This window comes from Lissotriton vulgaris, chromosome 9 (genome assembly GCF_964263255.1).
Source record: "Lissotriton vulgaris chromosome 9, aLisVul1.2, whole genome shotgun sequence".
NCBI lineage: Eukaryota > Metazoa > Chordata > Amphibia > Caudata > Salamandridae > Lissotriton > Lissotriton vulgaris.
In genome coordinates this window covers 282411726-282426248 of record NC_141697.1, presented here as the reverse complement: position 1 = coordinate 282426248, position 14523 = coordinate 282411726, and the positions used below count along the sequence as shown (strand labels likewise).

The following is a 14523-nucleotide window of genomic DNA, read 5'->3' as shown; positions in this document are numbered from 1 at the left end:
TAAAAAAATGACATGGTAAGTGAAGTCATTCATAGATAACCGTGGAGAATGTTTAAGTATGATAATTTTAAAGGTACTTAGATGATAGCCATACTGTTCTCACAGCTTGGTAATGAGGAGCGTGTGCCTGTCATTAACATGTTATAATAAGAATAATAACAGGCATTATCGTTCTCAGTAGGAGTACTTTTATTATTATTATTTTAGTAGTTATTGATACAACTGCAATTGTTATCGTAAGAACTACAATTAACAACAACAACAACATATATGATAATACTATTAATATGTAATAATCATTAAGCTGTATTGTTTCAATTATTTCTGGGTACTGGGATCTGGAGGCAAGATGTGACCTTCTCCTGAAGGATGGTCTATGTGGGAACGCATACTGGCTACTGGTAATTAAGTGAAATCTTGTGCAGAATGAAGGTGTACTTCAAAAATGTGAACACAACACATTGTTGATGAAACACTATGATTAAAGAGTTTTTCAAGTCACCACTGATTCTATGATCATGTGTAGATAACATTGTTTCTATTAAAACACCTGTCTGAAATGTAAAGATAGGTGAGGGAAGCCAGATATTGTAATTGTTTGTAGAAAAGTATAAAATATAGTATATTTCTCATAGTTTTCCCTAATATGTGACAATCTTTTTAGAAGTGCTGGAGACTGGGCTGAATCCAAAAAGCTTTCTCCCATGTTTCCGTGTGATGTATTCCTCACAATTCAAGAGTGAGTAAGTGTAAGGCTAGATTAAGCCATATCTAATAAGAAGATGAATCCTAGCTTCAGCCATAAATACTCTACCCCTCTATTTTGATGATTCTAAGGGGACGGAAGGAAAATCTCTTTCCATTTAAACCTGGGGGAAATAAGAATCAGGACATCCACTCCTTTTGGGAAGAACATTTTATTGCTAAGCATATCCTTGAACGAAAATGCAAATAGGATAATTAGGAAAAGGGGAAGAAAGAAAATAAGAGCGAAATAGCAGTAATATCACAAAAGATAAATGAAATTTGTCGAGGTTTCTGTCCAGAGAGTACCTGGACTAATGATCCAGCTTACACAGAATAATGATGCATGTGTTCCCAAAATGTGTTCAATAGAGAAATACACAAAAGAAATTAACAGAAACAGTTTATTTTGTCCTCAAATGTAAAAAATAAATAAAAGTAAAAGAAGAAAGCAGAAAATCATTTCACAAGACTCCAAGACTTCAAGAACAGCAATCTTTTACAGACATCAAGATATAGTCAACTTCATATATTTCCCGGCCAATTAAATTTTCGAAGTTCATCTTTTTATTGTCTCAAAACCCAATCTGCTTTTTTTGCTTAAGTTAGAGGGTGTTACCATTAAAAGAAACCCTCCATATATTTCTGTTAAAAAAGAACCAATTATCTGATAGCCTTTCTCCCCAAATTTCAAACACTCACTTTTTACTGAAAAGGCCGTTTTTATGATTTAAATGTAATTCCTTGGCATTTGATGACAGTTCTCAAAAGCCAAATTTTCCATGCGACTCAGACTCACCATCAGGTGTAGATTCCTAAATCTAAACAGCTGATATTTTTTGTATCCATTATTTGTTTTCACTTTACAAAAAATGAAATTGTACATTTCTGATATCCCAGAGTCCTTCGTACCATTTAGATTTTTCACTGTTAGCAGTAACACTTTATATCCTTCTTTGACTTTGTACATTACAAGACTCGGCCTGTCAATCTGGAGGTCAATTTTCTGCACCGTTGAGTCAGTTCATACACAAATATTGGAACAAAGAAAATAAACTCAAAATACTAATCAGCAGCAGTACTACCAGAATTATTTTTTTAAATGCAAACTTTCATTTTTGGGCTCTTTTTGTATGTGATCTGACAAAACTTTCTCGATTTTATACACAATATAATTTCTTTAAGTAAACAATATACACTGTTTATTGAAGACCCACTTTGTCAATTGACAGACTTAAGATATTTCTTAGGTATTTAGGGTAGGACCATCGTTTTCCAAGATAGGGCATTCACATTTTCCAAAGGAACTGCTTCAAGTTTGCATCTCTGTCTGTTTAGGTGGTAGTTGTTAAGCAGAAGGGTTTTTTGAAATGCTGTGTGGTATTTTGAAGACTCTTCAGAAATGTAGTAGAGTTCTCTAAAATGAGGTGCTTTGCAAATGCTTTGGTTTAGTTTTTCTCCTAACAATGTTGTTGAAAAATATATTCAGGTAGGACTGCTGCTTTCAAACCAATATGTACAAATTGTGATTTTGCTGGTAATGACACCAGTGAATAAAAATATGTAAGAAAATATGTAAACAAAGTCCAGGAAGTGTGTATTTTTTCAGTTTTACATATGCTCTTTGACACAGAGAACTGTGACATTTCGAAACCTGACACTTTCACATTTAAAGGTTTTTTTGTTAATTTTCACAAAAACGTCATTCCACCATTGAGATGCGTTGCCAAGGTTCCATTCCTGGTCATTCATCAAACATACAATCCCATGATAAATATATCTGCATATATATATCTATTTATATATATATATATATCATACTATTAATAAACTTTTTTTCTTTCATTTCATTTTGTCACAGCAGCTTAAATTTTGGTGATTAAAAAAAGGGGGAGGGGGTCGAAGAAAGGGTGTCCGGACGGATTACAAATTAAAAAAATACACATGGAAAAATGTACTGAAAAACCCAAGTATATATATATTTTAATGAAATGTTTGGCTTCTGTGACACCGGTGGGTTTGTTGCATGGTTAATTCCCTACTTGAGTTTTTCCAGTTTCCGTAACCCAACTGATTTGCAATTTGTTATTTTCATGCAAGCACTAAAGTCACAAAACCAGAAACCCCAAGAAAATAGGGGTATTTATCTCCCCCTTCTGTTTTTTTTCCTACCAATCCATTGCCACTGTTTTTGGCTGCGTTAATGCATAGCAATGTCATCAATATAGCCAATAGCCCTGATCAGACAGACCGAAAGAGCCTGCTGTGAGAGTTTTAAGCTGTGTTCCTGGACAAGCCTCTCCCTCACCCACTGATCCGTTCCCAAAGAGATGTATTTTTTTTATCTTGTTATTCAGAAAAAAATATTTATCCCTAAATAACCCATTTATAACCTGATATGTAAAGAAAACATAACCATGAATTTCGCAATATGGCAACAGTCTATTGTCGGAAATATTACATCTCATTCTTTTGTCCACTCCTCATTTCCACCACACCCAAAAAGAAAGGCCATTAACTTATTTTGTTTGTCTTGTTTCTCTCTCAACCAGAAGAACTCCAAGATCAATACGGCTGGGCGCGCCCCAGATTTCTTTCCTACACTTTGTCCATAGGTTCGTGTTTTTTTTTCAAATTTTGTTTTGCCATTGAATCTGGAAACCAGGAAAACAGTATCCATACAGTCAAACGACCACACGAAACATTGTTTATATAGTTTTTTTCAGTTGATGTTATATAAGTTTTTGTTTTTTTGCAGACACTCTGCTCGGCATCACCGAGGTCTCCTGTTGTACCACGACGATGGAGATGATGGAAATATTAGGTACGCTGAGTGGAAACTACTGTTGAGCCTTCTAGGAGAGAAAGCAGTTTAAGTGTGCTTTTTATATTACAGTAGGCAAAAGTTTCCACTCTCGGGAGTGGCTGGAAACATCCCAGTTGGGGGCTGTAGCTTGTCCTTCACCTACCCCTCCCCATTGGCCGCAACTCCTGAACACACCTTCCAACAGTTCTGACGTTGAGTCTCAGTCTCACAGGTATGCAGGAGCTCACACAGAAATAGTATTTTCTTTTTTTTTTTTTTTACACATAATACTCTTTGTCCTTGTTTTTCTGTTTCTTGTGGCCGCTCTTGGCGCCCTGCTGCTTCTCCTTGACCAGCGCGCCATTGCTCTGCGCCGAGTTGCTGATGTAATTGCGCGTCTCGTCCACCTGATAGGAGCCCTCGTCTCTGTTCCTGTACTTGTACATGGCGTACAGGAGGATGAGGATGCAGAGGGCGGCTGCTGCCACAATGCCGACGACCATCCCCGTCGTGCTGCTGGACTCACGGACCACCTCCGAGGCCCCCGGGACCCGTCTGACTCCCGGCTCCGTGGGGTTTGCTGTGGGCACATTACGGAACATGGGAGGAGTTATTAGCTTGGTGCTGTCTACCTCGAAGGTGGTGGGCAGTGGGAGCAGAACTATGTCAGGCAGGGGTTTGAGATCACGGTTATTCATTTTGCCGGCTGGCAGTTTGGGGACCATCCGGGATGAGGACGAAGTTGTGGAGCGAATCAGCTCAGGGGGCACAGACGTGGTAGTAGTCCTACCCATTTCGGAGGCTTTGTTAGGTCTAAAGTCCTTGGCTTCCCACTTGGGCGCATGTGCTTTGTAGCCACCTTCGAAGACTGATGTGGAATGACTCTTATCTGTTACCAAGGAGAAGGTGGTGTAAAAATCTTCATCATCAGTAGGGGGCAGGTTAGAGTCAAAGGTTTCCCCTGAGCCATACCCAGATATCACCAAGCCATCATCATCATCATCACAACCATCGCTGCCTTGGTCCGACAAGCAAGGTAACCCCGCCTCAGAGGTCATGGACAGGGACTCTTTGGTGGTCTCAACAATGGTGAGGAGGGGGCGAAAGGTAGGGGGGAGTGTAATGGAGGGTGCACGAGTAACTATAGGAGGGAGATCTAGAGGGTGATCTACGAGGACAGGGATAACTAATTCACCTCCTGGGAGAGAAAAAACAGAGAAGAAAAAAGATTAGTAAACATGCAGACAGTTAGCTTTTTTTGTCAATACATTAGTAGTGGTCAAAAAATAACTATTTGTTGGAGGACTGGTATTTCAAGTACTATAGCCCTAATTATTCTGCCTCCTTCCTTTAACCTCACTTTCCCAAGCAGTAGACCTCAAATGCAGGTTTTAACCTGGCTAATGGGCTGGAATCGAACCTCTTCTAATGCATCTGTCCCAGTACCTAAATGTAACATTTCCTCTGCATGCTTTGTCAGTGAAAGAACTTACTTTAATTCTGAGTAGACAGGGGGGCCTTTGATATATCAAGGACATAAGGGCATTTGCATTGTGAAAGCAGCCATCTTATAATGTGCTTTTTTTTAACCACCACTCACCACAATAGAAGTCTTAATTAGCATTAAAATGTACACTTTCAATTTTTTTTTATCTGACTTGAAATGTATTTGTTACCTCTCAGTAGTGTCTGCCGAGAGTACAATGCTTATGTCTGAGTAGTCATTCTTTAAATCTTCACTTGTGGCACCATAAAGGATTGTGGAAGGACATTATGGGAGACCAGAAACCTACTTTGGCCCTGTCACTCTTTCAATGACTGTGTCTTCCAAGGCAAACCCCATATTTCCCTATAAGGCACGATGCCTCTACTATGATCTGTCTGAGAAGGAACAAAAGAGGCGGGTAGCGCCTACAGTGTGGTTTCACAAGATCTCTGAAGTGATTGTGCAGAACTCTACTCTGTTTTAGATATTTGAAAATTATATGGTAAAAGCTTTTGGAAGTGAGGTCATTCTGAATGCTGTACGGACCAGTAATATGTTCCAAAGAACTCACCAGGTACTTAAGAGACAATAGTTTTTTTCATGACTAGGACGATAGATGACAAGATAATATTTTCCCATGTTCATTTCTGCTTTTAAGATCTTAGGGCTATATGTTTCAAAATTGTAAATTGTGAATACCTAATTGTGAATTTCTGAGAATCGCAATTAGGTAACCACAATTTACAATGTTTGAAACTCAAATAGTTTCATATAGCGATTCCTAGGGGGTTGCAAATACCTTGACCTCATTAATATTAATGAGGTAGATCACAATTTGCAACCCCCTAGGGATTTTTAAAATTGAGAGGGCGGTGGCCTGCTTGGGTCAGCAGACCACCATATCCGTGATTGCTTTTAAATAAAGCAATCTTTTTTTTGTAAAGCAGCCCGCTTTCCTTAAAGAAAAACGAGATGCTTTACAAAAAGTAAAATGAAACGTTTTCTTTTCATATTTTCAGAGTAGGCAGTGGTCTATGGGACCACTGCCTGCTCTTAAAATTCTCTTTAATAACATTAACAGTGGGGAAGGGGTCCCTTGGGGACGGCTTCTCATTTGCGAAAGAGTTACCACCTACTTTAAATCGGTCATAAAATGCAAATGATTTGCGACTGCATTTTGGTCACAAAACATTCCTACATACCGATGAGATTCGGTATTAGAAAGGGATGCCCTAAGCACGCCCCTTCCTAATAGTGAATCGCAAACCCATTTTGCTATTTGGTAACAGGTTACTGAATCGCAAAATAGAGTTTGCTGCATGTGAAAAGCATTTTTTGAGAAATGGCCCTATTGCGTAGGCAAAACTGCTTGATGCATGTACCCCTTACTTTGGAAAGTGAGGCCCATTTATAGTGTTTTACTAACGTGCAAATGAAAAGACGTTCGTAGTAGATTTGGAGTGAGAACACATCAGTGAGAGAAAAAATGAACCAATCAGTTGGTATATTGGAGCCTAATGAAGTGAAGCCATGTGTGCAAAAGTAGTACAGAGGTTGAATGAGTGAAAGAAAAAGTGTGAGTGAAGAAATGCGAAAGAGATACGGAATGAGAAAGTTAATTAGAGAATCACCTGTGAGTGAGGATAATATAGAGAAATAGTGATTGACACAGAGTGAAAGTTAAAGGGGAAGAGACTGAGAATGTGAGAACTCGGCTGAGTGAGAATTAGTGAAACAATGTTTGAGAGAGTGCCCGAGGAAAGAGTGAGCGAGATTGAATGAGCTAGAGAGTAACATGTTGAAAAACTAGCAGGGTCTTAAAGAAAGTGAGAGAGAAGGTTAGAGTTAGGCCGTGAGTGAGGAAGAGAAGAAAGTGCAAGCACGTTGTTTACTGATTAAACTGGCATGTTTGCAATTGGGTAAGAAAAAGTGAATCAGAAAGAATGATGCAGCAACTGAATGAATAAGAGAAAGGGAACAGCAAGTTATGTTACTGAGTAAAGAAAGAGAGAGTGACACCAACAGATCTTACAAGTGAATGGGAGAGTCGGGGGGAGAGTGAGAGAGAGAGAGAGAGAGAGAGAGAGAAGAGAGAGAGTGAGAAGGAGTAATATCGGGTTTGTGTCAAAAGTGAAAATGAAAGGCAGAGGGGAGAAAGGGAGGGTTAGAAAGAGAGAAGACAGTGAGAGGCAGTGGGGGGAGAGAGAGATCAAGAAAAGACGGTAGAATACATTGGAGAAAATAAGTGACAAGCAAGATACTGACTGAGGTTGTGTATGTGAGTTAGAAGAGGTGAGTGAGTGACTGAGAGTTTGAGTGAGAGTTCACGTGTCAGTAAGAAAGAGAGTGATCGAGTGAGAAAAAATGAAAGTTTGAGTGCATGGGTGAATTACAGGAAGAGTTAGCGCGTTTTATGATTTAAGCATCCACAAGGGCAGAGGTCACCTAATACAATATTATTTTATGTTATGTAAAGTTAATGGGTTTTTTATTGCAGTTTTCCAGTTACCAGGAATGTCAATGATCTTTTGAAAGGCCTCCTCTGGGTAATTTTCGTCCTGAACCACATTTGTTTAGGTGGCTGTTTTAGAGGGCATGGTTTATCCTCACAAAGGTTTTCCATGAAAAGGGCCAGGTGGACAGTCCAATTTTCCAGCTGCACCTGCGTGAATGTCTTGTGTAGAAGGGTCTTCCACTTAACCTGTGTCAAGATCTTATCAATTCGTAATTTGCAAAAAACATAAGTGCCAGGGCAATAAAGTCCTTAGGAGTATGCCGTGTACTGCCAGGGATGACCACTTCCACCACTGGCACTGCTCCGGCCAGATTGGGTACTGCTCAAAGCCAGCATGTCAGGATGTTTATTAGATTTTTTGCGTGGCGGGCGTGGCTTTAATAGTATTTTATTATCTATTCACTGATCCAGGGACAATGGCTGACTGCAGGATGTAGTGCAAATCTCACAGCAGTCAACTTAGACTAATGGATGATAGTAGGTTCTAAGGCAAATCTAATCAAGAACTCTGCTGATGGTATTAGTGCCTAATATCTGTTTCCAGCGGGGACGCCACAGTGAAAACTATAGTTGGGATCAATGCTGGGCACACATATTTAGTGCGCATCTCATATTGAACACTGCAGCGGGATTAATGCCTGAACCCTGACTTTACTTTAGGCAGGGGGTGTGCTTCAAAGATAAGATCACATTATATTACAGTAAACAGTGCTGATTTCACACTGAGCACTGTAGCCAGGATCCACGACTGACACTTGTATCTACCTAACTATTTATAAATAGTGAGCCATTGGGTGTAGGTTTTCCATTATTAACTCCACTGAGTGTATTTTTTGTAGATGAAATTTAGAATATAATATTTAATGTCATGGAATCAGACTGAAAACTGAAAAACACACTTCGTTTATATCTGAAGGAAAGGTGGAAGTTTGGACGTAGGTATTGGCCCTTATATACCTATCAAATCCAGTGCCTTTCTGGAAAGGAAAGCAGTCTGCAGCGTTGTGTGGCATTGCCAGCAATCATGCACAGTTGATTCCATGCAGAATTGTGCTTGCAAGTCAATTAGGGAAGCCCACTGACAGCAGATGCTGCATGTACACTGTCTTTTGGTGCCTTTGGCACTTTCGTTGCTGCACCTGGTCTCAGTGGTTAAGAAGGATTCTCAGTGTTTTCTGCTTACATCTATTACCTAACTGCTTGGCAGGAAGTACAAAGTTATTTTGCCAGAAATGGTGGAACATTAAGTCGACCCTTCGATGTCATCATGGTTCAAAGTGTTTGTGTGATGTCACTTCCATTTTACTTAAAATTCTGAGGGAATGATATTCATGGAGCTTTGAAAGCTGATTTCAGACTTTGGAATGTCAGAGATCACATTTAAACTAAATAGCTCGAGTGCAGCCATAGCAGGAAAGATGATGCTTTTGAATGTCGTTTTCAGGCCTGTGGCACAGGTTTTAGAGTAGAGCATCTCTGAAAATAATATCTGGATAGGCAGACCTGTTATTTGAAAATGGCTTTTAATTGAAATTGTAATGTACCGTCCTTGATAAGCAAGTGAGGAATATGGCTGGCAGGTCTTAATGGGCTGTATGCAGCGGATGTATGACATTACAATGCATGCTTTTAACAGGCATGCCTTTACATCGCAAGTTTTACAACGCATGCTTTTACAACGCATAGTGTTGAGGGGTGCTGGATAGTGAATAGTTTAATTTACTATTCCAACTCCAGTCCCCGTGTATAGTAGGGAAGGTGTTGGATAGTAAATTAAATCTATTCCCTATCCTAGAGCGCCCCCCAGCGCAATGCGTTGTAATGGCATGCGTTGTAATAGTTGCGTCGTAAAGGCTCTGCGTGGTAAAAGTTGCGTTGTAAAGGATGTTCCCCATCTGCAGCAACTGAGGGTTGATTTCCGCTGCACCACTGGAGTTTTTCCTACTCCGCACACTGTGCAGAGCATGGAGTTCTCAAAACCTCAGTGAAGTGACACAAGTAGAGTTTTTTCTCTTGATCGGCTCACCCACGTTAAGTTGGCTAGCACTCCTGAGAAAAAATGGCGTGCTAAACCGCCTCCTGGTGTGATTTCTCAACACAGGCGTTTGCGGCAGGTCACGACCGCTCATGTTTAGAAATCTCCTACTCACGTTGAGGAGGCTGCCACTCGAGTAGAATGTCTACTTGAGCGGCACCCTCTGGCACGATGCATAGTGCAGTTTGTGCTTATTTTACAGTGGTTAACAAAGGCTGTGACTGTTTGGGTTTCTGGGTTACCATTATTGCCTTTCAGTTGCATGTGGTCTTTGTGTGTTGGAAACATCACAAAATGGTGTCGTCCATGAGAACATTAGATACAATTCTTGGAATCTATCTATCTATCTATCTATCTATCTATCTATCTATCTATCTATCTATCTATCTATCTATCTATCTATCTATCTATCTATCTATCTATCTATCTATCTATCTATCCAGTTCCAGTCAGTTGCTAGTACCTGTCATTTTGAGGGTTTAGATTGACAAAGTATCCTGACTGAAACTAAAGTTGGGGTATTTCTGATGTCACCATATAGATTAGGTGTTTGGACATCTGCAGAAAATTGCATAATTATTTTATAATGTCACAGTATTTATTTATTGTTTTGGTCAATAAAAACTATTACACATTGCATAATTAGTAATCTTGGGGAATAACCAGCAGGTCCTCACATTTTTTGCTGAAAATGAAGGAGTCACTGATCTCTCTATTGTGCTCAGACAAATTTGGTGTATGGTGCACATTTTACAATTTGTTAAAGTGCTGGGAAATAAACATTGTACCAGACCTGAATTTGGTGTGTGATTAGTCACTGGAAAAGTTATATTTGTAATTTTAATTACAACTGAAATTACTATGTTTTCATTTGTGTTCATCTCTTTCACATATGGTAATTTTCTACTGGTGAGGGCACTGTTTAAATTAGGAGTTTTATAACATATTAGAACATTGGAAAGTTGGAAGCACCATTGAAAACAATGGAGTGCTCTGGGCTTCTAATGGCTGGTAGAAGCGCGGAGCTCCAACATTTCAATGTTTGACTTTGTTCATAGCTGTTGCAGTGAACACAGGCCTATCGGAGCCTGAGGGGATTTAAACCCCCTGGGGCTCCAACAGGACTTTGTTTTTGCTAATTAGAACATTCTTCAGAATGCTCTAATAGCCTTAGAGCCCTCCTTAGCGGGCTCTACCGGCCATTAAAGGCCCGCTCCCTTTTTAAAAGCTCTCGACTTTGGCTCAGTTCTTTAACACTGGAGTGGGGCTTTAATGATCAGTAGAGCCAACTACGGTGGGCTTCAAGGCTATATTTGGTTTTCCCTCCAATGCTTTGACTAGCTTTTAATAGCCTAACACCAGGCAAAAATTTTTTTTCCACATTTATATATTGACTGTTAATTCAGTTAAGACCATGATCGTGCATTCTGCCCACTTGTTCTGCATCAATCACTTGAGAGCTTCTTGAGTGCTCGTGACATCCCAAGTTAAAGTTGCCAATGTGGCTGACATGTATGGCACTGTCAATGAGCACATTCCCCAAAGTATTTCAGTTGAACATCTTTTTAGAATGAGATAGCTGGCTGCTGTTGGATGAAGAAAAGGGAATTGAACTCATACTACTTCTTTCTATTATTTGGAATTATAAGATCATTTCTTAGGAAACAGATTGCTTAAATTAGTCTGAAGGGATGAAGAGTTACATCTAAAACATCCCTCAGTCCTCCCCACTTCTGTAACCTTAAGTTGCAATCACATTTGAAGCCACAAATGGATACATAAAACTCAGAATTATCAAGAGGTCAAGAAAGAATAAAACGCAAAAGAAAGAATAAGCATGCACAACAATAAAATGTAAAAGAAAGTAAACGCACATCAAAGTTATCGGAGAAAAGAAAAAGCACTTTTATCACTTGCATTATTAAAGGAAACGCATAAAAAACTTGACAAAAAATGCACGGCGCAAAAAAAAGTGAAACAATGTTCAAAATTCAGAAGAAAGGCATACAGTACCACAATTTTCAGTCCACTTACATCAACAAATTGCCCGCATGTTTTTTTGGCATGTGAAAAAAGTTTTACAAACAAAAGTTTTGTAAGAATGCTCTTGGACAAGTAGAATTGTCACATTCTTGCATCTATTATTTTTTTTTACTTTTCTCTCAAAAGCATTTTGAGCAAAATGTCTGCTCTCCAATTATGATAACCAATCACGACAAAGGATGATACAGGAAGGGCAAAGTAACAACATCATACAGCCACACCACATAGACATGAAAAGGAAAAAAATCTGCACGATAATAAAAAATGTATTTTTTTCTTTTTTGTAATACTTTTTTTCTATTTAAAATAATTCAAGTATTATAAAAATTAACCAAATTAAAAAATAAATTAAAAGAACTAAAAAGAAAAAATCTTGTACACTTGTCACTTTGAATTTACTTCCTCTTGATGTGGCTTCCAATTGGTTGTAGAGAAAAAAATTTAGTTTGGTTGATTTCAGATTGAAAAAAAAATATATATTTTAGATTTATGTTTCGTTTTAGGGATGGATGATTTTACATAAATTTTAACAATGCTATAGAAAGGAAGGGGTGAAAGGCAGGGGAGGAAATGTGATAGGAGGAAAGGGGTTTGGGAGGTGTCTGGGGACAGATTTATGAGTATACCGCACAGGTGATGAAGAGGATGAACGTTAATGTATAAGTCAGTTGCCATGTCCATGTAATTGCGATACGAAGCGTTCTAGCAGCATTAGAGCTTCTGGCTGTAAGGAAGGGGCGGGCAATATACAAGAAAACAAAATGAGCATATAACTGTACATGCCCATCGATGAAAGGAACAGAACAAAACTCTTACATTGACATTCTCACAAACCCTAAGCTGCAACTTCTTCAACATGCAGTGTTTAACCAAAAAAGAAATAAAATAGTAAAAATACAGCTTCATTCATTAAAGTTTGTTGTCAAATTATTTAAAACATTTTTTTCTTCTTACTAAAAAAAGAAATTGAAGCAAAAGAATTGACATTGAGTAATCATAGTTAAAAAAGTTCAGAACAAAAGAGTAATTTTTTTAAAGTTTGCTTGAGATTAAACAACTTCAGCCAGGAGTCACACAGTTGCCCCTCTATGCCTAACAAAACAAGTTTGAAGAAAGGGCTGCATCTAAAGTTTAAATCAAGTCGATGAATAAGGGTTTTCTTTTTCTGAGAGGGGCAAGAACTAAGAAGATAGAAATACTCTACAATTTCGGAAAAGCTGACTATGCAAATTCCCCATTTTTACCGTGGCATCTGACCCACTTGGTTCTGCATGCAAAAATGTGGGGGCAAAAATGAAACAAAAAACATATTTTGCCACACTTTTGGATTGTACAGAAACCCAGCATTCTGTAAAACACTTTAAAATTAGTGAGCCTTTCATTGTAGTTTAAGGAATATAATGGAATATCTGAATATAACTTTTAGCACTGCGTTTACTGGTATAATCTTTAACACAACTTAGAATTAAAACAAAAGTCTATTTGTCTCATTTTTGCCCAAGTCCAAACATCTCACAACTCGGCAGTTGGCAGATAAAGATCCATAAGCAGAGTGTATATTCTACCTTGGACTACTAAAACAACATCCCTTAAAACTTTTTTATTTCTACATAAATTTAAGCTCATACTAGAATGACTATGCGACATCATAGCTGAAGTTGTTCTTTAAGAGAAAGAGGAACAGGGGTGAAAAAAATTGGGATTTTTTGCACAAAATAAGTCAGAGCTTTTTTGAAAACGGTGTCGTTTTTTTTGGTTGGGTGAATTTTGGAACAAAACCCAATACAAATACAGATTAGCAATTGAAAATAAACACATCAAAATATATACTATTGGAGGGGGAAAAAGCACGGATTTTCCACAAGAAAGCAGAAAGGAACAAAACTTTAATATATATATATATGTTTTTTTACGTTGTCCAACAAAAATGAATGTTGCACACACGTTTAAGGATGAACAGCCAGATGCACGGGACACACAGATCTTAGAAGGCCAATTTTCGTAATTTCTTTGTCCCAAAAGGAAACCAAGAAACATTTGTCTACTCACTGATTTCCATTTCTTACTGGGGTGCAAAAAACAAAACCCACCAGCGTTGCCTTTTGCCTCTTAAAAAAAAAAACTACTGTTTGTAATGGGCAGGAAAAGCCTATTGCATCTGGATGCATCATAAGTAGACATGGTGGGATAGAAGGGTCGGTTGAGTTTATACAGTGGGTAATTTCTTTACTGCAGGATGTTAATGCATGCTTAAAGTAAGTTGCATCTAGGGAAAGTAGAAAAGAAAAAAGAAGTAACAGCAAGAGGGGAATGGGAGAGAGGATAAATGGGACGGGACAGATTAAGAGGTGGATAGGAGCAGTATGACGTTCCATGTCCAGCTGATACTAATAAAGTACAAACCCAATTCTCATAAATACTGAATGGCACATTCATGATGTTATGTAAGGTCTTACAAGTTCAGAAATGAACCTTGTTTTCCATTGTATCCATTCTAAGGCGATTATAACTTTGAACAAACTATCTGAAAGGCTACCTTCTTTCAAGTTTGACTTAGCCTCAATACATATGATTCCACCTTCAATATTCATTTAAAATTTCTAATCCATGTCTACCGATTTAACACAGGGCATGATTACCAGGGCTGTGCGAAATCCACATCATTTGCTTTTGAGTAATTTATGTGAAATTTCTGAGAAATTACACGAATTATGCGCAAAAACTCGAAATGCACAACTGGCATTTGGCACTATAAATTAACACAAAATGTGTCTTTGTGTTAATTTTGGATGCAAGGACCCATTTTGTTCTAACAAATAGCATAAAAACACAAGCATCACAAACAGCAGTCACCCGTGTTCTGATTGTTCGCCGTGTTTTGAAGTACCTGCTTC

The 14523-nt window shown here is 38.4% G+C and overlaps 1 protein-coding gene across 23 annotated transcripts in view; it reads right to left on the bottom strand.

Moving 5' to 3' along the window:
• Window positions 1–911: 911 nt before the first annotated feature.
• The window catches only part of NRXN3 (neurexin 3), a 2233908-nt gene continuing 2220296 nt past the window's right edge, over window positions 912–14523 (bottom strand). For 12 of the 23 annotated variants that reach the window (XM_086937585.1, XM_086937567.1, XM_086937569.1 and 9 more), the window contains one exon: window positions 912–4748. In XM_086937585.1, coding sequence (XP_086793711.1) covers window positions 3829–4748 — 920 coding nt within the window. In that variant the 3' untranslated portion in view covers window positions 912–3828. Of the gene's footprint in view, window positions 4749–11620; window positions 12354–14523 lie in introns of all 23 variants that reach the window. The other 11 variants (XM_086937579.1, XM_086937580.1, XM_086937581.1 and 8 more) reach the window with 2 other exon arrangements.